At 43.7% G+C, this 26139-nt stretch overlaps 1 protein-coding gene across 1 annotated transcript in view; it reads right to left on the bottom strand.

The window, feature by feature from the left end:
• TMEFF2 (transmembrane protein with EGF like and two follistatin like domains 2) overlaps positions 1-26139 on the bottom strand; it is a 125301-nt gene that overhangs the window by 49510 nt on the left and 49652 nt on the right. The window contains exon 5 of the mRNA XM_063162488.1: positions 3311-3407. Coding sequence (XP_063018558.1) covers positions 3311-3407 — 97 coding nt within the window. The remainder of the gene's footprint in view (positions 1-3310; positions 3408-26139) is intronic.

Genomic DNA, 26139 nt, shown 5'->3' with positions numbered 1-26139 from the left:
AGTGTTTCAGAGATGCTTTTTGGAAGAGCTGAGCAATACACCATGGCTCAAAACGTTACGCCTCATTCCTCAATTCCTTTTAAGTATATCTCTCGGGGTGTTATGTTGAGTAGCCCTGTCTTACAAAATCAATTATTCCTTAGCCAGCTCAGAAATAAAACCCAAAGCAAGCAACACCAAATGTCTGATTTACCAATAGATTGCAACCCCGTGCTAAAGAGTGTAGCCACTGCCCTGCTTTAAATATTCATGAAGCCCACTGGTGCAAAATGCATTAAAGGTGGGAATAATGCCAGTAATGCACGATCCTCTTAGTGACAAGAAGCTTTCACATATTAAAGCAGCAAGATGTTAAAGACTTTCAAGTGAACAGTCTTTGTTTTTAACTTAGAGAAAGAGATTCACTAATGGAATGCCAAATTGCATTCACTCTCATGATACTTGACTGCAGAATGGGATAATAACACATGTGTGCTTCGGTATGCCATGGAAAACCTGTTATTACAGAGGTTTCTTTCCTGCCTTTCCTCAGCACTTTCCAGAAAATGTTCACACAAATCTTAGCCCTTCAAGTAATCTTCTGTGTGCCAACCCCCCCATTAGAATCCCAGGAGTCAAGCCATTAACAGATTGGTTTCTCACAAATAAAAAGAATTAAAAATAATGGTGACAGAACACAATAGCACAATTTAGATGAGTGACAACTGGCAATGAATAACCAGAAAAAAAAAAAAAGAAAAAAAAAGAAAGAGTTAAACTGGAGATAACGGTCTGCAAAATATAGACTGTGACAATGCAGAAGAATGTCAATTGTCACTTTAAATCATCAGCAGCCCAACCACATCTGCTATCACACCTGTGCTCTCTTTTCTGATCTACTCTGGCACCCTAGAAATAGTAGGCAAACAGCCAGCCTTGCATCTCCAGCCCTCTGAAGTCTGGCTCTGCTACCATTCCTCTCACCTGGAGCAGATCAGGCACTGGCCCTGCACCCTCAGACTGTTCCTGACTGACAGGGATTCACTGCTGCAGCTGGGACTGACATCCCACAATAGCAGGTCCCAGGACCACCAGGAACTGCTGGCCCCATTTAGATTTTACAAACCTCATCAGTCAGGTGAGAGAGCTAAAGGAGCCCTGCTTACATCTGGTACTTGATCCACATAAAAATAGTGAACAAATAATAAATTGACACTTCTTGGCAAGGGGAGTGGGGCAACATGTGCCTCTGGTGCCAAACATGAACATTCAACTAACATATATTGGAAAGAGGGATCTATAACCTCCATAGTTAGTCCACTAGACTATTAGTCCGCTATTTTTATTCTAGAAATAAAAATAATGAAAAGCTGACAGCCAGAAGGCTGTTTAGGAAGATGCTTATCCAGGACTAATCAGGGAGCAAGGACAGGAAAATAGAGCTCAGTTAGGCATCTGAAGTTGCTTACTTCAAAGCATGCCTTTCACAGGCTTTAGATGGGGTCTGGGTTTTTGGATGGGAATTGGCTTTCCTGCCTCCTAACAGTTTGTCTGGGAGCATCTTCCCAGTGCCAGCCCTGCTTCCTGCCCCCAGAAGCACCTTCCCCTGCAGGAAGAGTGCCTGTCAATAAAGACTGAGCACCTCAGCTCCTGCCATCACTCTGCTGCTCTGTAAAAGCCAACCTGTTTCAAAGGGGAGGAATTAGATTGTGCAAAAGCTGCAGTGGGAACACTGGGGTAAGTTGGATCAGGCAGTTTTACCAAGCTATTTCTGGAAAAAAAATAAACACTGCTACTCAGTGCTTATGATTAATAATGTTATCTTGTAGCTAATTTTATTCCTTGCCCCTCTCTTCTCCTGCCTTCCAATTTGGAAGCACACTTAATTATGAAAACATGAGCACTAGACTGTGAATTTTGATATATTAATTTCACCGTGGTTTTGTTTCTACACTGCACCACCAAAGCTCTCAAGGACAACCAGTCAAGGAGACAATGAAAATCATAACACCTGGGGTAATTTTCTTAAGCAAAGTCAACATTAGGCAATTTCTTACTCACAAATTTCATTACATTACTGAAACCTATAACCATGATGCACCTTGCTCCTGTTTTTCAACACCACAATTCCCTTTGATGACTGAAGCCAGAGCAAGGACTCAGTGTTTTTTTTTTGCTCGAGGTTTTGTTAAGGACTAGAACCAGAGATTACTCAGAGGCTGGCAAGACCAAACCAAAAAGAGCACAAAGGGATAACCATGACCATATTCCTGAGCTCCTTCACTCAACAGCAGAACTGTTCCTACTTTCATGCCTGACCAAGGGTGCACAGATGCCTTGCCTGGGTGGGCTCAGCTGCCCAACACTGGGCCCAGCTATCGTGTTGACCATCGTTTATTGACTCCTCTCTGTCCCACTCTGGTTCTCCCCACTGGAGCTCTGGCCTCAGTGTTTTACTGACACCTCTCTGCCCAGTTTGTGTATGCAGCCTTTAGCCACCACTAGCCCACAGCTTCACAAGCGCCACCCAGACACCAGCTCTGACATTTGCATGGTTATTTTGTTGTCTCTCTAAATCTGTTTTAGTTACTTAGAGAGAAACATGAGGTGGGGCATTAGGGCAGTGTTAGAAATACAGCTCTGTGAATAGTGACCTTTTTGATCTATTGGCTGTTCCAAAATCACAATGAAATTATTAGCTCAGAGTTGGCTTATTGTAAATTTGCATATATCCTAGGCAAAATGAAAAATAAAAGTCTGAGTTGATAGAATTATTTCCCTTCAGCTTTTGTAATTAAGGTTTAAAATAAAAAAAAACGGAATAATTTTGAAACCCCTTTTAAAAAATAAAAATTAAAGCCATTTACATTGAGAAAACATCTAAATGTACACTCTCATTTTTTCAAGCAATTGAGGGCAAGGTTTTCAACTCCAACAAAATAGGAAAAAGTGAGACAGATTTCCCAGCCTTTCTAATGCCACACATGAATTAACATGATGATAATACTAATGATACTTTTTAACTGGAAAAGCTTTAGGTCAATTATTTTTCCCAATTCTATTTTTTACTGAAGTATGAAGCTATAAAACCCCAGATGGAATAACATAAGTTATAATGGCAACAAAATGGATAACTGTGTTTCTAAACTTGGTCTAAATCGTGCATGTTCCAAAATACATTTTTTCAGAGTGATAACCACCTTAGTCACTTAGAGATGAATCTCTGTGTGCAGAAAACAGAGCATCTAACATTTGTAATGCTTTCCAAACCACAGTACCTTTAAATAATACAACATTCATTAAAATAGAAGAGTAGAGCAAATTACTGTACCAAACATCCTCTGCATCTTCATCACACTCTGCCCCAAACTGGCAAATGTCACAGGTCGATGTCTCTTTTTGATTGGTTTCACCTGAGCCTTCATTGACTGTTGGATGGAAAGCAGAAGAATATACATTAGTAAAGACAGCACTGTAGCAAAGCACTTCTCTCTCTCTACAAAAACCTGTTCACTGCATCAGCTTAATGCGCTGCTCGCAAAGCCGATGGCCGGCCAACAGCGCTCCTGAGCGGGCCAGCAACACAGAGATTTCCATGCTGGCCTGTGACAAATCCCCTCAATTACACACTTAAAAGGAAAACCAGAGAAAAACCCTTCCTTTTCCCTCTCCCCTTAATCAATGACCCCTTCAAGCTGCAGCCCAGGAAGGTCGTGTCCCCACTGAGCCTTGCTGCTTTGTTCCCTGGGAAAATAATGGAGGGGCATTGATAGCATCACATGCTGCCTCATGTCCTTTACCCATGAAGGCCTTGAGGTGGCCCCAAGGGGATGCTTTCCTCGAAAATGTTTTGAAATTACCTGCCTTGTGGTGCAATCTAGTCTACTCCAAAGGCAAAACATTTTTCTCTGCAGAAGCACAGCTATGAGCCCCAAGGACTAGTTATCTCTGGCAGGGAAGATTTAGTGCTGTCCAGAGGAGAGGACAATCTCCAGCATAGGTTAAATTTGAAACCAGGGGGAAAGTCAATGCTGATGTCTGCAATTGTGTAAGGTTTGTACTTGCCCTGTAAGCCAAAAACAAGAACGGACTAAAGGGAAAAATCAAAATTTGGTTGTAAGAGGACTGCAAAAAAAAAAAATACTGATGGCTGAGTACTGAAAAACAGAAAGAGACCACTAAGGTAGGCATCAAGAAGAGGGTTTGTTAAAAGATCCAAAAGAAACATTATCCATGTTTCTACTGAAGTGTGTAAACACCCTTTGGTACCTTTTGAAAGATGCCACCCTCCAGCAAGGCACTGTACCCAGTGATATCCTTCTGCCAGCTGCAGAGTTATTAAACCAAGGCAGACTTTAAGCATCAATCAGCTCTGCTCAGACTGATGTTGTTATCTGCACCAACTGTCTCTGCAGTGTCACCTCTCGTGCATTTGGAGTCAGCACCGTGGTGCAGCTTTCTGCACACCTGGGCGCAACCCACGAAAGCTGCAGTGTGTTGGTAGCCCCAGTGACACCCACTGGACAAATCATCTGCCTGATGTGTGTCCAGGTTGTTCCCAGAGGCTTCTGCGTCAGGGGGCTCTGACTTTGAATAAGCTGCTTTTGATATTTACTCAAAAAAGGATGAGAATCCCAGGCTTTCTGAAAGCTGTTTGAGGAGAGAGGGCTTTTGCCCCTAGAAGAGCAAGGGTGACTCCAATGTCTGTTTTTCAATACATTTGCTTCCCTATCCTGGACAAGTTATATAACCTCTGCCATGCTTCCCACTATGTGATAACAGGAATAATATCATTTCCTCCCAACAGAGCATGTGGAAACAAGTATATTAAAATATTGTGATAAGCTTAGATATTACAGTGATAGAAATCACAGAAATACCAAAGGTAGATCTTATCTAAAATGCTTTTTTCCTGAGCCTTAATATAGTCAAAGGAAGTGTTGGTATTTTTAGGTATGGACTATGCTGCATTAATTTTCTATCAGTCATGCTTGAAGTTAGACTATATTAAACTGAAAAAAATTCACCTGTGAAAAGCATTCTGATTATCCTGAAAGGAGAAAAAAAAAAAAAAAAAGGTAGCTTTGCTCTATTTGTACAAATTTGCTCACCTTTATATCCATAAAATTCATGTATGAAAAAACAAAGGGGAAACCAGGAAAAACACACTGGATTTTTGTTCTATTGTGTTATCAGGCTTTACAAGGAAGGGCTGAGCTGTGTTCTTTCTGTTTCCTTAAATGACTGGGAAACTCTGGAGGCTCACATGTTATAAAAGCCAAGGCCTGAGGGTGGACAAGGAGTCCAGGTGCCACATCCTCACACCATTACATCTCCATGTCCTGCCCATGTGATTCTGGCCCCACAGCATCACGAGCTCCTATGAGATCCTCCCCACCTCCCTGCAGCTGCATCCAGGCCTGCAATGTTTCATTTACATTTTAAATAAAGAAATCTCTTTTACTGAGGAGGTAACTCTGACAGCCAACCCAGGCAGGGGATTTCCAGTGGTTAAGATATTAGGCAGGATATGTAATGAGTGACTACGGCACCTATGGGCAGACGTCTTCTTCCAACAGCCAAGCATTCCTCACCTATCAGAAACATGACAATTGCTCCAGTTCAGGAGGGTGAGAATACATACTTTATGGAATGGAGCTTTAATTTCTTTATTTTGTTATTCTGCAAATCACTTCCCTTGCATTTCCTTTTAATTTAAAACATATGCCCTGCTCTCTTCCTCCCTGCAATGTTTCTATTCATCACTGCCCAGTGCGTGGCACTTGGCTGGGGACCTCACACAGCTCTGCATCACAGAGTAAGTGAAATAGCTACTTAAACCATTAAAAAAGGCATTTGAAAGACTGAGCATGTTGAAGAGCAGTAACTGATTTGGAGAAGATCATCCACTCTATGGCACATTGCAGTTCTGAATTTCTATTTGAAAATAATAAGTCACTCCTTTGTATTTTTCCAAAGGAGCCCGGTGACCAGCTTTCCACCATCAATGTGCATGTTGTCATTAAATGTGCAAATGTGCAGCAGTCCTTAATAAAAAAAGACAGCTGTTTATCTCCTGTTTATGCTCTTTCTGTTGTCAGTAATACAGATAGCATTATTCTTTACATTTCTTATAGGTGTGTTTTCTCTCCCTACACAAACATACCCACTGGCATAGGCACCCAGACCCAGAGCTGACACACACAGGGCTTGTTTTCTCCATGCTGTGCAGATAACTGCTTTGATAAATCAGACATCTTACAACAAGTTATTTTCCCAATATTTCCTGCTGCTTTCTAGCTTGAGGACTAGTGGATGCTTATTTTCTAAGGTGACTCTTTTTTCTTTTTTCCCCTTCACTGCACTTGCTGATTTGCACTTCTTTTCTAACCCAACTGGAAAAAATTGTTAGCAAAAAATAATCTAGTTTCTGGATTCCTCTTCTAAAACAGAGAATGAGTCTTCTTCTCATGCATGTTAGGTAGTTTTCATATTAGCAACTATTGAGTTTTTAACACCAAGGCCCGACAGGAACATAGTAGGGCTCCAGGGAGGCTAATCACTGAAGCCCACCACTTATTGCTCACAGAAGTGAGAAATTTTAAGCAAGATTATCAACTCAGAGTCCAAAGAAATGTGCTAACAAGGGTTAGAAGGTCACTAACATTACTTGAAAGTCACTTCAGAGACTATGTCAATCTCCTAAGCAATATAAATTCTCAGCTGTGAAGGCACTACACACAATTTACAGAGGCAATGGACTGTGGGAACCACAACAGCTCCTGTTTTAATCATTTGGTCCTTCTCTGGCTTTCTCACAGTGCTCTGATGAGATAGCTGTGATTTCAAGAATGTCTGTATTGTTTGCAGGTCCCACAAGAAAGAAACCATTTCTGAGGCATTTTACTCTGTCTCCCTAGCTGAAAAAAAACCAGATTGAAAGTATCATCAGTAGATTGGTTTGACCCTGTGCTTATTTCCTGTAACATCAGGAGAAAACTAAAAGCCCCAAAAACGCCCACTGCCACTGTAGCCACCTCTAATTTCTCTCTACATTCAATCTCTTTGAATAAAGTCTTCTGTAGGTACAGACCTACAAAATGGCTGTAGCTACAACCCCAAAAAAATCATGCTAGGACTTTAGCCACACAGCTTCCCAGACTCATGTTCTATTAGGAGCTGGATCGGTGGTTTAGAGGTTTTAAAACATAGATATCAAAATCTCTGTGCTTGAGCTGCTGAATAACCTTTGCTCAGTGTCTTCCCAAGGTGCTTGATGAGTGGCAAAGCCAGGATGGCAGTGAATTCCTGCCAATTTCCAGAAAAGCAGCTCCAGGGGGATAGTGAGGAGCATGCACAGCACCGCGGTCTGGTACACAAAGTGCCACAGGGGACAAGCAGGGGGTACCCTGCCCCACAGACCACACTGTGAGCAGTAAAGGGGTGTGGGGAGAGTAGCTGGGGAGCCATGGGAGTGAGAGACAATCAGGTGGCAACACTGGCTAGACACAGGTCCCTGAACCTCTCTTTGCTAACACGACTCTGAAGGTAGTAGGGCAAACTCAAGAAAGCCTCAGCTCAGGCTTCACGTGGCTTTTTAGGACTATTACAACAATCCTTGTTCAATATATTTCAACTACACAGGAGAACACAACAAAGAAACAATATAAAACATCACCACATGCTTGAATATACAAAATATGACTATAATGAATTATGAATTATGACTACTCTGATGTAGTCTTCCTTTGATCGATGTGATCAGACACGTGCTTATCACAACCCCTGATTCTGACTTGACTCCTCATAGTGGGATATCTTTGCTATTGTTGAAAGAAGAACTTCAAAAAAAGTCTTGCTCTAGCTCATCCGAACAGGATACATGCTTGTTTTCAGCTATAAAATCTAGGTAAAAACACAGATCACGCGGGGATGAAAGTTAGTGGCCATTTTTGTATTGCAGAATGAAAGACAATGTGCAAATTAAAATGTTAGTGGAGGAGGATGACCTTCAGAGCAGCTGAAGTGATCTTGCCACAGGCTTCTGTCCTAACAGGAGTGCTCTGGGCAGGTGAGAAGGTGAGTGGATAAAGTTAGAAAGGTCTAAGCAAGGAGGGCAGAGAAGCCAGCAAGAATTTACTAAATGTGTGAGAACAAGCACTAGCAGACAGCTAACAGCACCACACAAACTGCACCAATAAAAGCCCAGATGCTGCAGGCGACTTCACTCTAATCAATGAGCCTTTTTTCCTGAAAGCATTAGCTCAGTGAAAACCTGCAAAGTGAGAAAAATGAAGGGTGCAAAGCAGGGGGTCAACTCGCCAATGGCTCTGCCCTCAAAGTCTGGCAGAGGCTCAGAACGGCATTACTGTCACAATGAAAGGAAAATGGCCTACAGGATTGGTAATAAATTCAAACTCTGACGTGCCTTGCCCTGCTTTACTCCTGCCAGCTGGCTCCATCTCAATAAATACAAATTTGCCCTCTCTCACACCCATAAACACTCTGGGGAAATCACTTATTGCAGGGGAAAACGGTGCCTGTGCCCAGCTCGGGACCCAACACAGAACTTCTTAATATTGAAATGAAATATTCTCCTTCACACCAACGTGCCTTTGATGGCTTCTTCATAGCACCACAGGTGAGTCCTTGAAACTCCCTCTCTGCTATATGGGCAGGTGATTTAAACAGCACTGGGGCTGTGCCATACCTGAGCTGGCTGCCTGGGAAGTCAGACCCCCTTTGTCAGGGTTTATACTGCCTCAGGTCCCATCCTTGGATACCTCTGCCTTGCCATTCTCAGCCAAGTGCTAGAAAAGGTTAATGGGATGACTTTAGAATGATGTAAATACCTAGCAGGGTTTTGGAGGAGGAACGAGATGCACCCAGCCAGCTCAGATTGCTGATAAAATGTGCTCTTATCTTATTGCTAAAGACCATGCAGATAGAGCCTGGCACTGCTTTGATGCCAGTCAGACTCAATTTGCAGTGTTTTTCAGCTCTTGTGATTCTCAGCTTATGTTTTTTTTTTCTTAAAAATCATAACCAGTGGATTATCTGAACATATAAAGATCTCAGCTTCCATGTATATATTTGTTTTGAAAGGTATGCCTAAGCTTTAGAGCAGTGGAGAAAATGCTTGTGAGTACAACACCAGGACCTCTCATGTTTATAATTTTTAAAAACTGCTTTTGCAGGGCTGATTCATGATTTTTCAGTGCTGAGTTGATGTCAGGAAAGTAGCACTTCTGGAGCAGCTCACCTTGTGCACAGCCCTGTGCTGGGCTCAGCCACACCTTGTGGGTGAAGGCTGTGCTTCTGCTCTGGATATGGAATCTCATAGTGCAAGAAAACTATCTAGGAATGCCCTGAGTTTGGGGAATAACAAGTACAAAAATTATTTCCCACTACTACTAAACACTGCTGCTCTGTCTTTACTTTTTACCTCCTGTCTTCATTTCTGTCATGCCTTCTAATTCTCTTGGGTCTTCTTTCTTTTTCCCACCACTCCCAGTTTTCCAGCAGCATTTTCCCAAACACCTGGAGCAGCTCTGTCAGCCCAGCTGGCCCCTTGCTCTGCCCAGCTCAACATCTCTGGAACCTCAGGAGCCTTTTCCAGCTGTCACCCAGCCTGGGGGCTCCAGGGTCTCCCCTGGCAGCATTCCCACTCTCTAAAGCTTGCTTGTTGTGGCTGAAAGTGGCTGGGATGGGAATGGTTTCCCAGGATCAGCGCTGCTCCTCTGCACCTGCCTGCCTGCTCTCTCCTTCCAGCAGGAGCTCCTGCAGCATCCCTGTGTGAAGCCAGGCCATGACCCTCCACAAACCTCTGCAAGGACTTGTCTGTACTTCTACAACCGTGGCCAGGAGGGAATGGACTCCGTTCTCACTCAGAGTGCATTTATTCTAAACAAACACCACTTGCTTGTTGCTGTCTCATGCATATTCCTGCAGCTCCCACAGTGCATTTGATAAAAAATGAAAAGCGATTAGTCGAGGCCAGTTTCTCCTAGCAAATAACTCTAATGGTGTTACAAAAGGAATGGCTCACTGAATAAAACCCTATTGTAAGCTTTCTGAACGCTGACATGAAACAGCTGTGCTTATTGCACCATTGTGTGGTCCCCCTACAAAATTTGATGTTTGCCTGGTGTCTGTGGGCTGCCAGCACTGCAGATTTGGGTGCCAGCACCTTTATGAAGGTGTACAATGACCAGCACTGACAGTGTTTGCCAGCATGAGGAAGAGTAGGCTCATTTAATTTTGCCAAGAGCTTCCCCTCATAAACAGCTTTGAGTAAAAAGCCAAAATAGCACATGGGGACTATTCATCTCTGCCTTGCATTAATTTAAAGAGAAGCCTCACTTCCTTGGAGGAGAATTTTCAAGAAATAGATACATCTTTTTGGAAAAACATGCCTGCAATTCTGCCAAAGCTTTGGTGGCACCAGTCCCTGCTTTCATGTATTTCAATATACGCAGCAAGATGAACAAAATAACCAAGTGGACACGGCCACAGCTCAGAGGATGCAATGCCACGGGTCACCAATCAAGGCAATTATTAAAGAGCCTGGAAAGAAATTACTGTAGCCCAAATTGCAAGGACCAGAAGATTTTTCAGGATCAAGGAGAAATAAAAAAAGATGATGTCTGATTCCTCCCTCAGGTTGACTTGCCTGGCCACACAGATCATTAACCTCAGCACTGTGTCAGGGCAGGTAGGGAGCTGCAGCCCAGCACAGTGCCCAATGTCTTAACGCTTTTCTTATTTGTCAGAAAATGGCCATCACAGGCTACCCCGAAGCAAAGTCACATGTGAGCTGCTTCTGGCTGGCTGGTCCTGTGTGTCACAAATTCTACAGATGAAATGTATGGACTCCATACCTGCTGGAACAACAGAACCTACAAATCCTGTGAAGAAATACTGCATGAGGTGTGGGCTCAGTTAGAGGAATTTGAGGCAGCGCTGCCTTCTTCTGTAGGAAAAGATGTTACAGTTGGATATAAACCACAGAAATTACCCATCTGTGCTTTCCCTGACCTCTGCCAAGAATTCACATCCCACCTGAGGTTCTGAGCATTTTCATTCATTCTAGGCAGAGAGAAATGCCTATCACTGAATTTACAGTAATTCAGTGAAAAAATTAAAATATCCAAAGCCATGCTTTCACAAAGCCTAAAATAAGCCAGTCCCAAACGGGTGATGTGACTTTCCAGGGCTTTCCACAGTTAAAGGGTGCTTTTGCCAGCTTCCTACCTGGTGGAAAGATTAACAGAAGTCTTAAATGTGAACCCTTACAGCTACTCATCTTTCAAGAAAGAGAATGAAAGGAACAAAGATAAAACCTAAAAGAGCTGTCTGGCATCCACTTGGTGACTACTTCAGTTTTAAGATCTTTGTCACTTTGCTGTTGATTTAAGTCTGTGTATCCTTTTGAATATTAGTATGGCTAGCAAGATAGCAACATCATACATAAAAATGTTCTTTATTCCAGAACAGATGAAACTCCCAGTGGTAAAAGAAGATTTAGGTATCTCTGAAGATTTCTTATCGCTGTGCAACATAACTCTCTAATGGTTCAGTGCCTTGGAGGGTCATCTGAGATCACTTATCACATAAATCAAATAGGTGGCAGGCTATAAGAATGGAAGCCTATAGCAATTTCATGTCTTTGCTTGCAGACATCAAATCTATCTTTTAGGCAGACTATAGAGGAGATAATATTCCACTCCATTTAAGCCAGTGAAGAAGCCCAAATCTGGGTATTAACCAATTTTTGGGAAGCTGCTTCTGGTCTCGACTGCACCACAATTATCTTGGGAAATGACTGGTTTTAAATCCTAAAACATGGACGGCAGACACTGGTCCTGGTTTTAATTTAGACTAAAGCTGCTGTAAAATCACTCTGGCAATGGAAGGGAGTGCCAGAGCAAGTGAAAGTCCAATTTAGCTGATGTCCCATTTACATAACCAGCAGTGTGTAAAGTGGATCCACTGTAAAAATGACTTGGATCTACCTTGGATGCAACAAGAGGAACAGAGTTTTCTTCTCCCTCTCCACTTTTCTTCCATGTAACACTCCTTTCTCTTGATTTCTGTGGTGTTAATGCAGGTTACACACATGTACAGAGAGCTGGAGCTGCCTTGGGGCTCAGGAGCACCAAGCTTGCATGCCAAGCTCATTTCTAGTGGTGGGATCTTCAGTGGGGTGCCAGAACTGACAGTCACAGCCCATTTCAGCCAGGCTGTCACCCCATCACTGGGAGTGTTGAGATGGCTCCTGAGCTGCCTCCTCCTCCATCAGCTCAGTGGATCCCCAATCCCCCTTCACAGCTCCTGCCCCAGAATTTAATACATCTGCAGTAGCACACCCTGATCTGAGCCTCTAAACTGCACAACCAGGGCTCATCCCTGAGTTTGCTCCTTTCCCTGTGAGAACTCCCTCTAAAAACAAAGCCAAAATGCATCTCAGAGCTAGTTGTTAAGACATCCCTCCTGACACATATGAGGGTATTTCTGCCTTCCCAGTGCTGTAGGCAGGGAGTCCTCGTGTCTCTGCTGCAGCTGGGGGTGCACAGCAATGCTGCCCCCTAAAGAACGTGCCAGAAGCTGAGACGAGGGCAGCTGCAAACCCTCCAAGTCTTGCTGGAGGGGGTACAATAATTATGCAACATAGATCATATCTTTTACATAACCCTACCCTTCAATCAACATGAAAACATATGGCATAAGTTAATCGCATGAAAATATTTGGTAGGAAGACAATCTTTCGGGACAAATTGGGAAAAAAAGCCAATCAAGCCATTTTTCCCCTTTTATTCCCATTATTAGTGGGCAGGTTGAAGCAGTGCATGAGTACTTAAAGCACTCCTTGATTTATGGTTTATGCAGTGGAATAATTGTGTCCAGCACAAAATCCATGAGAAACACCAGCAGCACTGCTGATAACCTTGACAGAAAGGCAAGGAGCTCTGGAATGAGTAGCACAGCCACTCCTGCAAGGGTGGCCAGGATTTAGGAGCAGGAGCCTCCATGAACCAGGTCTGTGAATAGACTGGGGATCTAATTTTGTGCTGTCACCCAAAATTTACATGACTGGCAGAAAAAACCTCCCAGACCTCCACTAACAGAACAAACAGGCTGAGTGTGACACTTCAAACTCAGCCTTGAGTTTGAAGCAGCAGAAAAGTGTGGATTTGAATCCATTTACACCAGAACAATGCTGCCCTTCTGAGTATAATTTTACAGACGTGTTTATGATATAGGGGGAGCCACATGGCACAAAAGGTTTAAACATTTAATCTCACTTAGCTTCAATACACTGCATATACAGAAAATTGGAAGCCCAGCAGGAAAATGCCAGATTTCATTCTCACTTAGCTGTGATTAACCTTTATGAGCTCGCTCAGGGTTCTGTCACCTGTGAAGTCACTTGGGGCACGCAGGCTGCAAAAGCCCTGGCTTGCTGCTTTGGCCAGGGGACCACAGCTGCTGAGCTTGAGCTCTGCTGCCCAAAATGGGGCACTCCCCTGCCCCAAACAGCAGCGCACCCTGCCCCTGCATTCCCTCAGTATGGGAAGTGTAAAAGGGATATAGGGATAGGGAATGAATGACCTGCAAGGGACTGTTCCCTTTTTCTTCCTTCAGCGGAGTCTCCTTGGCTGAGCTGGGTCCAGTTGAGAGCAGCCTTAGCCCAGCAGACAGACACAAGGCAAACAGCTGATACATATCACACTTTGCAAATATGCTCTTTCTCATTAATACTGATTCCCACACACAAACACTTTAGCTATATTCACTGATTGCATTACCATTGCAGAAGTGTAATTAACAAATTAAAAGGGAGGATTGTGATTCAGTTTAATTTGGGGGAAATCTTTAAATAAATAAAATAAAAAAAGGAGTCTGATGAGTCTGATGTTTGAGGATCGTTACCCTCTGCTATTTGCTTTAATTCTTTGGACATGCTCTAAGAGAAATGCTTTCCTTGGAACAAACATGCCTGAGTAAGCTGCAGTGGTGGCCACACAGCCTCTTAAAGAAAAAACAATGACAAAAACCTCAGAGAAATTACAGAAATCTTGACGGATGCTAGATCCAGATACCAGATTGCAAATGAAGGTGCATCATCATGGAGAAAGGAAGGGGGGAAATGCCAGCTGCAAGGTGGTCAGACTGATCTGAGACTGACAGCTTATTCACCCAAATTTATGAAAAGCAACACAAAACGTGCACACTGCCTGCCCACGAGTATTTGTGGAAGAAGGGAAAGCAGAAAATCCCCCATACTTGCTGCCCTTCCAGACCCTTGCATGATAAAATAAGCCAGTTCCACTGAGTAAATCAATGTTTGTGAGAGCAGTCAAAACTCCTGAGCTGAAGTTAGACTGAATTTCTCTCCAAACACCAACTGAGCACTCCTGGAAGAATGGCTGCGAAATGATACATACTGCCCCTCACATTTCTGCCAAAAACACCTTTCAGGTGATCTAATATTATGAGAAACCATAATCATTAAGGATTGATCATGCTAATATAATTTTCTGGATGGCTTATTAACCTACTAAGACATGTTTTTCTCTACTTCCCTTCATTAGCAACAGCGATAATTAGGTAAGGACAGAGTAGCAAAATTGATCATATGCTACTGCCAAGGGGGACAGAGAATGTATCATGGACATTCAGTATAATGTTCTCCAAACTTGAGGTGCATTAATTTTAGTTAGTACCATAGCTATTTTCTGCCTTTGATACAAGGAATCTGTTACTGTAGATATTGTACAACAGGAGCTTATTTCTCTCATATGCCAAAACAGCATTTTCTTTTTCCTTTAAAGATCTTAGCACAAAATGAGATGAGACAGGAAAACATCCTGTCTCTGTCACAGAGTATGGCACAGACAAGATGGCCACGATGGACAGAGCAGCACCATACCATTTCAGAAGGCTTTAAGCATTCACCCACATTCAGAGTAACACAGTACCATATCAGAAGGCTTCAGGCATCAGCCCATACAGAGCAACACCATCTCACTTCAGAAGGCTGCAGGCATCTGCCCTTCTTGTTCTTTAGCCCAACCTTTAATACCTCTGATTGTTGATGCACGGCACCTGTGTGCCCTCTGTTCCCTGTGGTGTTGGTCAGTGCCCCTGGGCACTCCATGGCTCGTTGCTGTCAGAGCTGCTCACAGCTGTAACCAACTGGGGATGAGGCTGGGCCAGCCCCACTCCCAACCACCACAAATGTGTGCCTGCACCTCTCAAGCTGTCCTCTCCTTATTTCAGTCTCCCCATGAAAGCAGAGCAGCTGCTTTCCCTGGCTGGGAAGCAAAGGAGTGAGTTATACTGTCCCCTCCTGGGCAAGAACCCCCAGAGCTGCAGCACTGACTTTCCTCCACCATCTCACTGACGCAGCAAGCGCCTCTAAAACCCTTGAGAGACAAAGGCATCGCAGCCATGGTGAACTTTAAAATATTGCTCTAAAAATGTGAGCAACTGGCTTTCCCTGAGCTCTCCCCCATGTGAGCAAGAGGCAGCTTTCTGTAGATAAATGCATTATAGGGAGCTGAAAAGAGTTGACATCACAAACTTGGCACTCTGATGGTGTCCTGTACGAACAGGGAAAGGGAGGATCTGCCAAAGCGAGAGCCAGACTTAATATAAAAAGCATCAACCCAGCATATTGACCTTATTTAAGCTCAAACAGCATAACACTAGAATACTTAATGCAAAAATGTCATAAATATTCTTTATTCTACATGCACATTAATGTTTTCTTTAAATATGCAATTCACTTGATATCTGCAATCCCCCCCTTCTTCAGATGCAAAATCCAAAATAATGATTATATCAGTCATTGCCTAATACATTCAACTGTGGCCCTGATTTTCATGCATGAATGGTCATTTACATATCATTACCCATCATGCCATCCACTCAGATTTTTCTTTCTAAACAGAGTAATACATTTAAAGTTATCATTTTAAAACAAAAATGCTTAAAAAAGGGACTTCCATTTCTCGTTATCTTATCTGTGCTCTTAGCAGCTAATAGAGTGGAATATTAAAATGGAAAATTCTCAGTGTGTGTGACAACTGTCACAGTGAGAAGATCTCAGAGAAGAGGCAATTATCAAGGGATTTTTCTCAAATTTGGAAACACCGATAAATACGAAGAGAAAAGCCGAAGCAAACCGACCAGAAGCAAACCAGTAATTATAGTACATTCTTGCATTTTCCAAACACAAGTCCTTGTTAGGGGCAAAGCAAAATCCATGTTAGCAAAATCACCGTGGACATGAAGTGCAGTTAGAAGATTTGCATGAATAAATTACAATTTTTCAATTAATACTGCCCATGATCACAATAGAGGAATGGTTTCTGCCCCGCCACCCCCACCCCCCCCCCCCCACCCCTCCACTACTTTTAAAGTAATTTTCTGCTATGTTTAATTAGGAAATTTCTCTACAGAAGGCAATGTGATAGAAGATTAATTCTCTATTTTCTCACCCACTGTGTCAGTAGACTCAAGTGGACACTATAAACCCCAGTTAAATACGGCGAGGATGATCGAGCACGGGGCTCCTTTTGAGAGGTCGTGTCCACAGACTGTGGATCTCATTTCAACCCAACAGAAACGAGTCAGGAAATGGTGTCTCTCCGTGGTGCAGAGCCACAGAGGAGCCATTCCAAGAGCTCCATGGTGTGAGGGTTCACCATGCCAGCTGAGAGGGTTTGCAGTCATGGCTAATGACACCGAGCACCACCGGGTGAGAAATGGCACTGCCACAGCTGTCTTGGGTCTGCTGCTCCCCCTCACCACTAATAACTATTCCTCCAGCACTCCCAACCTGTTTTACATCTTTTACGCCAAGTATGAAACAGCAGTTAAACAATAAATAATGAATTATTCGCTGGTGGGGAATATAGTAAAGTTTGGTTTGGTTTTTTGTTTTTGTTTGAAGGGGAGAGACAAAGGGTGCAAACTGTATTTGTTTTTAATGAACAATGAAGGGAACGAGCTATTTACCCGCAGGACATAAAACCCCATGAGTGGTCTCTTGCTGCCAATGCTGATTAAATATCAGGTTAAGGCTTTTTTAAATTGAAATCCAAGGCAGAGTAAGAACAATTACTTAGGGGAAACTCAGACCTACAAGATGCAGAACATGCAAGATATTACCCTTTGATGGAGAGGGCAAGCAATTTTCTCAGAAGTTTTACTAGTGGAGTGACTGAACACCAAAACAAAGAAAGCATGAATGATTTAGAGGAGGAAACACAGACATGTAGCTGAGTAGGGACTGAGAGCTTTGTACATTGATTAACCAGGACCAGATTGTTATAATACAATAGAAGTTGCCAGTACAAACCTCCTGGGGACAGGAAAGGTCAAAACAGGACAAGTGGCAGAGAAAATATGTAATGCAGAAGAAATTTAGAAGCTTCAATTCCAGTTTTATTCTGAGCTTAAAAAAAATAAATCAATATTTTGGCTAGTCTGATGCCTATTTATTCCCCCACATTTTGACACATTTATGAGGCATTCTTATCCCACTCTGCTTGATGCCGCTCTGGTTTCATGTAGAGAAACGCTCCAGCAGAGCATTTAAGAAGGGACAGCCACCTTTGCAGAGTCCAAGGGAGAGCTGCAAGGATGACAAGGTTTAGAAAACACAGTTCCGTGGTGAGCTTAGGGGAATGGAAATTTTTTACTTTGGAAAAAAGAAGACTGAAAGAAGACTGCTCGTCTGATAGAAAAAAGGAATGTAAAAAAGGCTGCTATAAAAAGAAGGATAGTCCATTGTTCTCCACATTCATTATTCCTGAGACAAGAAATAATTGACATAATTTACAGCAAAGGAGATTTAAGTTAGATATTAGGAGATTTTGTCCCCTCAACCTCTAATAATTACCGTGCGCTAGAACAGGCAGCACTGAAATGAAGCTGGTGTGCTCAGAGGTGGCTTCTGAGACTGCTCCATGCAAGGTCTGAGCAAGGGACAGTCTAACTATAGTTGTTCCCATCAGATTGAGGAGGATGGATGAGATGATCAGTTGAAGCGACTTCCAGAACTATGTGCCTATGACTACACCTTTCCTACAAGCCAGGGAATGGCTGGGCTCCACACTGTGCACTACTCAAATCTTGACTTGCACAAATTCCCACTGAAATCATGGCACACTTTTTGGTAACGTAATTAAAGCATCTTCATTTCATTTGAGTATGTGATGAGTGCCCATGTATGGGGCCAGTATAAATTTTTGCATAATCTCTGAAAGTTTCTGACTCCTGCAAATGTGGAGGATTTGGTCACACCTAAGACCTTGTGGTGAAGATTTCAGCTCATCTGATCCTGAAGAGGTAGGGGAGCCTACCTACATCTTCCTCTCTTGGGAGGGAAGTTTATTCCTTAGACACAGTGGTATGAATATATCTGTTCCACTTGACCAAGATTTTGTTCCATTATAATAAAACACCTTTTAGAGAAACGGCATAGCCCTCTTTAAAATGAAGACACTTTAAAAAAATGTTAAATGGACTGCAAAATCTACATTAATACAGAAATACAGGTAATGCATTTCCCAGAGCAGTCAGTGATGAGTTCCCAGTGTTAGCACTCAGCTCGTCACCTTTGTGCCAAAATGATGCTACCTGTGGTGACTGCGCCCTGATGCGGAGATCAGGAGGTGACAGAAGCAGTGAAGCTCCTAATGCCAGCTCCAAATCTGGGGACAGGAAAGCTGTGAACCTCAGGGAGCCCCATTTCCAACCAGAGCAGTGCCTGACCCTGAGTGTGTGTCAGAAGCCTCGGTGGCCCATGCGAGAGCCGCACAGCACAGAGGGCTCACAGCCACCTTTGTTCCCTGTCCCCGGGGCTGCACTTTCTGCACAGCACCTGCCAGAGGCACAGCACAAAGTCTGTCCCCTCTGCTCCTGCTTCCAAGCCCTGAGCAGCCCTTCCACAGCCAAGGCAGCCTCTGGTGATTCCTCTGGTGCCCACTCCATGGAGCTGCTGGGGGCCACACGGGGTGTGCTTTTGTTCCCCTCCTTTTCCTTGGAGAGCAGTCAGGCCCAGGGCAGGATTCCAGCTCATTTGCACAGTGATAACACAGCCTTCCAGAAAGGAAATCCAAGGCAATGGATTGGGTGCAGGCAATCCATCTGTCATCTCCAAAGAGCACACGGGTGCCCTGTGAATGCCTGGTCACTCCTGTAATTACCTGTTAAAGCTGAATGGGCAATTTTTAGCCCGAAGTACATGAAATGTGTGAACATTTTAATGATGCACAAAACAATTAAGAATATTACATGCACGGTTCCTGATCACCTTGAGATTTTCTCTCTGCTTAGCGCTGGGGAATCTCAACCTCTATAACCCTGCTAGAGCAAGAGGGCACAGCTAGAATCAGGAAACAGTGAGCAGAATAAATTGCAGCAAGGCAGGCACTTTTTAAAATGCAACTTTTCCTTCCACAAACTCTTAGATAATGATAGAAAAAAAGTCCACAGTGAATTCTGATGTAAGAAAAGAAAAAAAGAAAGGCCAGAACAATAGGTGTGTCCCATGTGACAGCCAGGAAAAATGAAGGGTCTGATTCAGGTCCTGTTCTAATCAACGGACTCTCTCCATTACCTCTGCTAACAATCCCACTAAACCCTTTATGTCTGGTTGAGTGGATAGAGCACAGAGGTAAGAAGAAAGGAAGCCTAGCCACTGAAATGGCAGCTAAGCATCAGGTAAGGCAGTCAGATTCTCCATGCATAGCCAAGCAATGTAAGCATAGCTCAGCAGTGCAATTTGATGTGTACATACAGATAGGCAGAAAAAAAGGATCTGGCCCAGTGTGCTAGGGAAAAGTCTTCAGTTATCACATTTAAGTATTTGCTAGAGAAGATGCAATGCTGTTCTTGCTCAAGACACAGTGAAAATTTGGCTTCAGGAAAAGCCCTGGGGATAAATTCTACCTGGTATGTGCCTGCTGAAACTGCAGGAACTGCTGTGGCCCCAGACACAGAGCACGATGAGGAAGGAGGGTGTGCCCCCTAGCTCATGGATGGCAGGGCAGCTTTCGGCTGCTCTCCGGTGGGTGCCCACCAGGCTTCAGGGGAGCAGAGCTGCCTCCTAACATGTTGGGGCCAAGCCCTGTGTGTTCACCATGAAAATTTCTTAGTAAAAGCTACTTAGCATATGGGAGATGTGAGTACATTTCTTTTCAAATCCTGTTCAGAGAGAAAGAAGCGTAAACATCATCTAACCCAACCATTGCTTTCAAGTACCTTATTTTCACACTGAGTTGCTATAAACTATCCCCGTAGAATTTTGTTGTAATTACATGCAGTAAAAGGAACAACCAGGTAATTACCTCAGACTCTGCAATAACATTTCTACATTAAAATGTAAGTGCAAGGTGCATAACTTGTATCCATGTCTCAGCCATAGGAAAAACAGAAAACTACTCATTTGAGGGGAAAACCACGCATTAAAAAGCTCTGGCAGCTACCAGCACTGTCCCAGTGCAGGCTGCTCATAACCCCACTGACAGCAGTGCATGGTTTTGAAAACAACCATGTGTGTTTCCAAGGGGTGTTTTATCCTCCTTGGGAGCCTGGCACCCTGAAGCATACACAGGAAAGCTTAAAAGAGTCCATTTATATGTGGAGAGAGGTAGTGGAGAAATCAGCTTTCTGACCCTGGTCCCTGAGCATGCCACGGGCTGGATTAACCGGGGCTGCCAGCTCCTTGCACTGCTCTCAGGCAGCACTCGAAATCACTGGGGGCACAGTGGTGTTGGATTAGCCACATTTCACCTCCACAGGCTTGTCTTCCACGCTGAAGAATTTTCTGTCTTTCATGAGCTTTTGCGCTTCATTTAAGCCCTAAATAAAGCACAAATAGCCTACAGGAGTAAACTTTACTCTCTACCTGTCAGAATAATTTCCTACCTGAATTAACTTGTGAATACACCTTAAAAAAACCAGACACATTCTTCTCTGTAGCCTGATTGTTTGCCTGCCTTATTTTCCAAATGCCTTCTTTAAGCTGCTTTCCTATTTTGGGTGCAAGTGGAATCATGTTAATACACTGACAAAGTGAAGAGCAAACACAGGCTCAGACTTTATGTGCTGTGTGTGATCTGGTTTATACACTGGTTTATAGCCCAGGCATGACCCACCCCTTAAGAGTACTCACATGGGCTCTGTGCCTGCCTAAAGTCCTAGCACCTGAAGGTTTTGAAGACATCCTACTATGAGCTCTCATCATGGGAGTCGAGAATTTTCTCATCCTTTTGCATCAGCAGCAAAAAGCTCCCTCAAAAAGTCTGGCCCGGCTGAGTGGGAGGAGTAACTTAGGGATGCCCCATCACAAATCTCAGGAAGACACTTCAAAGAGCAAAAATGAAAGAAAGGAAGAAAAATCGTTGGTTAAATATCACTACTCGAAATGCCAGCAGCCCCGACGAGCTGCAGCCCTCCAGACAGAGGTGATTCATAAAAGACCCACCATCTGATAAGGCTTTCTTTCAGCTTAACAAAACTTGGTGTCTGCATCCCATCTCTGACTCTGGGATTTCAAACAGGCAGCCCCTGGTGCTGACTCCCCCTGCCCATTCCATGGGGGCTGGCATTGTGGTTCCTGCAGCACTTGAGAAGGTGGTGGCAAAACCCACTGCCCACCACCAGCTCCGGGCAGTGCCGCCTTTCTGATCACACTGCTCCAACAAACCAGAAACAATTACCCGCTTTGATTTCTGCTTCCAGGTTTCTTTTGAATCTGAACACTCATGGAGGACAGCTCAGGCTTTTGCATCACTGCCCAGAGTGTGGACAGGCCAGAAAATCCCAGCTGTCCAAACCAGAGCTGGCAGCCCCTTCTTTCCTAAGACAGCCGTGGTGGTAGGAAGTTCACTGACGGCCTTGCTTTTGAGCAGAGCAGAACTCATCCTCCGCCCTCCAGCCTTTGGTGGGAGCATCAGTGGCACGCCATGGACAGCTGCAGAAGTCAGGGGAGGGCTGGAAGAAGTCAGGGTGGGTAGCAGGAGCCCATCTGAGAGGATCCCAGGCCCACACACAGCCAGCACCAACCAGATGCTCTCCTAGCTCCCAGTTACCACTTTATTAACAAAAACACAGATTCCCTTTTCCGGTGTTACTATCACAGGTAGTTTAATCAAAGAGCTAATGAAGCAAGTGGGAAAAACAAAGCCATGCATTGTGCTGGCTGCAAGAGAGATGCTTGAGAGGAACAGAAACCTCCAGTGACCTGACAGTTGGCGGCTGAGCTGGCTGCAAAGCGGGCGACCCAGCTCTGCCAACACAATGGAGCACTTCCAGGAGCTAAGCCTGCAAAGAGCTCCGAGTGCCCGCCAGCATATCCAAAACCCTGCAGCAGAGCACAAAACACAGTTCTCTCTTATCTCAAAGAACCTGGTATTTATCACTCTTAAATCAGGCACAGCCTTCTTCATCACATCCTTATCTGGATCTGGGCTCACTTGCTTCACTGCTTCCCATCTCAGAGCCCTGGCAAAAGCACCACATCTGCCCCTGTACGGTTTTGGTCTGCACATAAGGAATGGCTCTTCTCAAAGACCCCATTCCAACCTGCAAATTCCCACTTCTTTCTTAGTTCATATATCTAAAATAGGATTATTTTATGGGAATCATCTCCCTAATGTCTGAGCAGCTTCATGGCCTTACACTGTGCCTCTCTGATTCATTAATGCTGTTGTTTTCCTAACAATATTTCCGTGCTAAAATGAAATTCACACACTTTGCATCCCATGAACATTAAAGACTTTTCAGGGAATAAATATAATTGCTCAGCGCATCAAGTATGATTGATCCCTCTGCATTTCCTGGTAATTACCCTCAAGAACAGTGTGCATTAGACACTCTCAGCTATCAGAAGTAGTGCCTAGAGACTTGTGGTCAGGTTTACTAAAATACTCCCTGCAGTATGTGACCTATAAGACATATATGCATATCCTACTTAAGTGGATTCCATTTTGCTCTTGGACCTGCATCCGGCCAAAGGAAAAACATCCATTAAGCTATTCTACCAAACTACCATTATTTGAAACAAAGAAAAAAAAAATGCAATCACTGAATCACAGAATGCTCTGGGTTGGAAGGGACCCACAAGGATCATTGAGTCCAACTCTTAAGTGAATGGCCCATACAGGGATCAATTCCTCAACCCTGGTGTTATTGGCATCATGCTCTGACCATCTGAGCTAATCTCAGTGGCATATACACCATTATGTTTTTCTATCAGCTTCTACATTTTTTTTTCTTACTTATTTCATTCCTGCCCTTTACAAAATACATTTGCAAATAGAAGTTCAAACTTAGACTGGACTTTGGATATTAACATGTACAGATCATCTATATTCCCTCTGGAAGCATAAGATTTTGTGCTGATTTTAGCTGAGGTACAGTTAATTTTCTGCACAGTGACTCATAGAGGGCTGTATTTTGGCTGGTTGGGATTAAGCCACTACTGCTTAATGGGTACTTTTTATTTACAATATAAATAGATTAACAGAAATTATGCAGTATCAGAAACTTCATCTCAGCCTGTAGTCACACATACCTGTGGGAGAGGTACCTGTCTATTCTCCCTGTTCTTTCAGTAAGCACTGATTGTCTCTGCCTCCCTGAAAGGTCAGAATAGGTTCTTCTTGCTCTGAACCAATCCCTGTTGAAACACTGATGCTGAAATACATTTCTACTTACCAAGCAGTACTATAACTTTGGCTTTGAATCATGTTATTTCTCATGCTTCTAAAACAGTGGCAAACCTAAGCATCTGAGTAAATGCTGTCCCAAATAATTTGTGGTCTTTCACCACTGCCAAGGTGAAATGGCACACCTGCTATATGCTTGCTTCTCCAGTATTTGGTTCAGAACCCTTTCAAAGCCAATGAGGACATTAAGCAGTTGAAAAACATTATAGTCAGCTTCAAAAATCCTTGCCAGGGTCATAAACACCTTGTCTTTGTGAGCTACTCTTCTCTCTTGCTACCAGTATCCAAATGGATGGATCTAAATAGTCCAACTAGCTGAGCTCTAAATCACATCAAAGGTATCATTAACAAATGGAAAAAATGATACAGGTCATTCTTGGAGACATTCAATTTCCTGCAGCCTATCTGCATTCCTTCTTCATATTCTTTTGGCTTGAGATCCCTGAGACTTAATCAGAGCTCAATGATTTATTCCCAGGGAGTCTTTGGTAACACTGTTCCCTTTTTTATTTATCTTCTGCAACTGCTCTAGTGCCAGCAGACATTCCCCAGCACCTATATAATGTTTCAGTGCACTCCCCAGCACCTGTGCAATATTTCAGTGGATTCCCCAGCACCCATATAATGTTTCAGTGCATTCCCAGCACCTGTATAATATTTCAGTGGATTCCCCAGCACCTATATAGTGTTTCAGAACACTGTTCCCTGGTGCCTACTTTGCAAAAGGCCAAACCTCCTTGATATTCCTCCCTTCCATGCTGCTCTGGCTGAGCCTGTTTTTCCACACTGTCCAGCTGGCCCATAAACCAGTCCTGAAATCCTGGACAGGCCTCATGACACCAGGGCTTTTTCCTTAATTGCTTCCACAAATTTTGAATGTCACTATTGCCTCTTACTTTGGAGTTAGATGGGAAGGAGGGAAAGAGTTAGATGGGAAGGAGGGAACCATAACCTCTGCTGTCTACTCAGATCATTATATTGTTGCAGATCTGTTTTTTCAAACCTTTTAAGTACACTTGAATTCATAGCAATTTTGCACCCTGCTCTACTGAAAAGGCTGAGGGGTGTGGATAATGCTTTCAGACTATTGCTAATACATTTTTCTTATCTCTAGATAGTCTAGCATCCATCCTCATGCTTTAATTGAGTTTGGGATCTTAGGTGTTGAAATTATTGTTCCTAGGACCATGCAGCGATCTGTAAGCTTCAAAGCTAACCTCTCTGCTACTAGATGAAGAATATTCTAGAAAAATTTTGCTAGAAGAGAAACAAAGATGCCACCTTTTGATCACATGACAGCAAATTCCACCATTAGTATACAAGAGATAAGTGCCACCCAAAAAAACCCCACCAAAGATCTCATCCTGTGATGAGTTGTCCCTTGAGCCTGAGGAGCTTGGTTCTGGTAAGATGATTACAGTAACCAAAATATAGCTTCCACATTCTCATCCACCTGCTCTCAAATCTGTTGAATGCCCCAGAAAAACTCATCAGTATCATCCTGGAAACCCCTACTCCCAGCACATGTTAACCTGCAGGAGCAGCCATGTGAGTCCCGAGCTAGAGAAAAGGGGTGGCTTTGCACAGGAGAACAGTGGTTGCTGGATGCTGAAGGCAACAGAAGTGGACAGGATGGTTTTGATGGCCATTTACAGTGTCTCACTGGTCTTAGTTGCCCTTTTTAGACTCTAGCTTCCTTTTGCAAGGAGTCTGTATCTGCATGGAACATGTCCTAGAGAGAAAACCACTGTCCACATGTCACATGAAGAGACCTAAGCATGGAGGTTGTGCTGAGGCTGCTCATTGTGTGGGCACTGCAGAGCTGTCTGTTCCCACTGCCCAGCCATGGCCGGGCAGATTTGGCCTCATTCTGGGGCCACAACACTGCATTTTCTCTCTTTGCACATGCTGAGGGTAGGAGCTGGGATTATGCACCATATGCCTTCCTTGTGTAGGACCCGAACATGGCCACTCTCAGCACAGTTATAGGGAACAGAGTCTGAGCTCAGCTTGGCAGAAGCCCAGGCTAACATTCTCACTGCCAGTCACTGCTCCTCTGGAAGCATCCCTCTGTGGAGCAGAAGGCTTTGAAGGCTTTGAAGAAGACAGGGCTTGTGGCAATGAAACAGGGTAGACATTCCACAGGCAGGTAAGAAGAAATTACTATGGCAACACCACTCTTTGTTAGAGGTGGAAGAGCTGCTTCCAGTAGAGCAGTGTGTTCCATAAGGGCTGATGTAAACTTGTGTTCACAGCTGGAGAATACCTGAGAAAAATGGCTGGGTATGTAGATAACTAGAAAATCAGCCTGTAGTGCCAGAACACATGGAAAGCATGGAATAAAATGACAAAGAATACCAGGGCTCCCATCACCAGGCTTTGGAGGAGCAATGCTAACTACATCAACATTTGT

This window comes from Melospiza melodia, chromosome 8 (assembly GCF_035770615.1).
Source record: "Melospiza melodia melodia isolate bMelMel2 chromosome 8, bMelMel2.pri, whole genome shotgun sequence".
NCBI lineage: Eukaryota > Metazoa > Chordata > Aves > Passeriformes > Passerellidae > Melospiza > Melospiza melodia.
The sequence above is the reverse complement of the archived record's forward strand: the minus strand, read 5'-3'. Positions and strand labels throughout refer to the sequence as shown.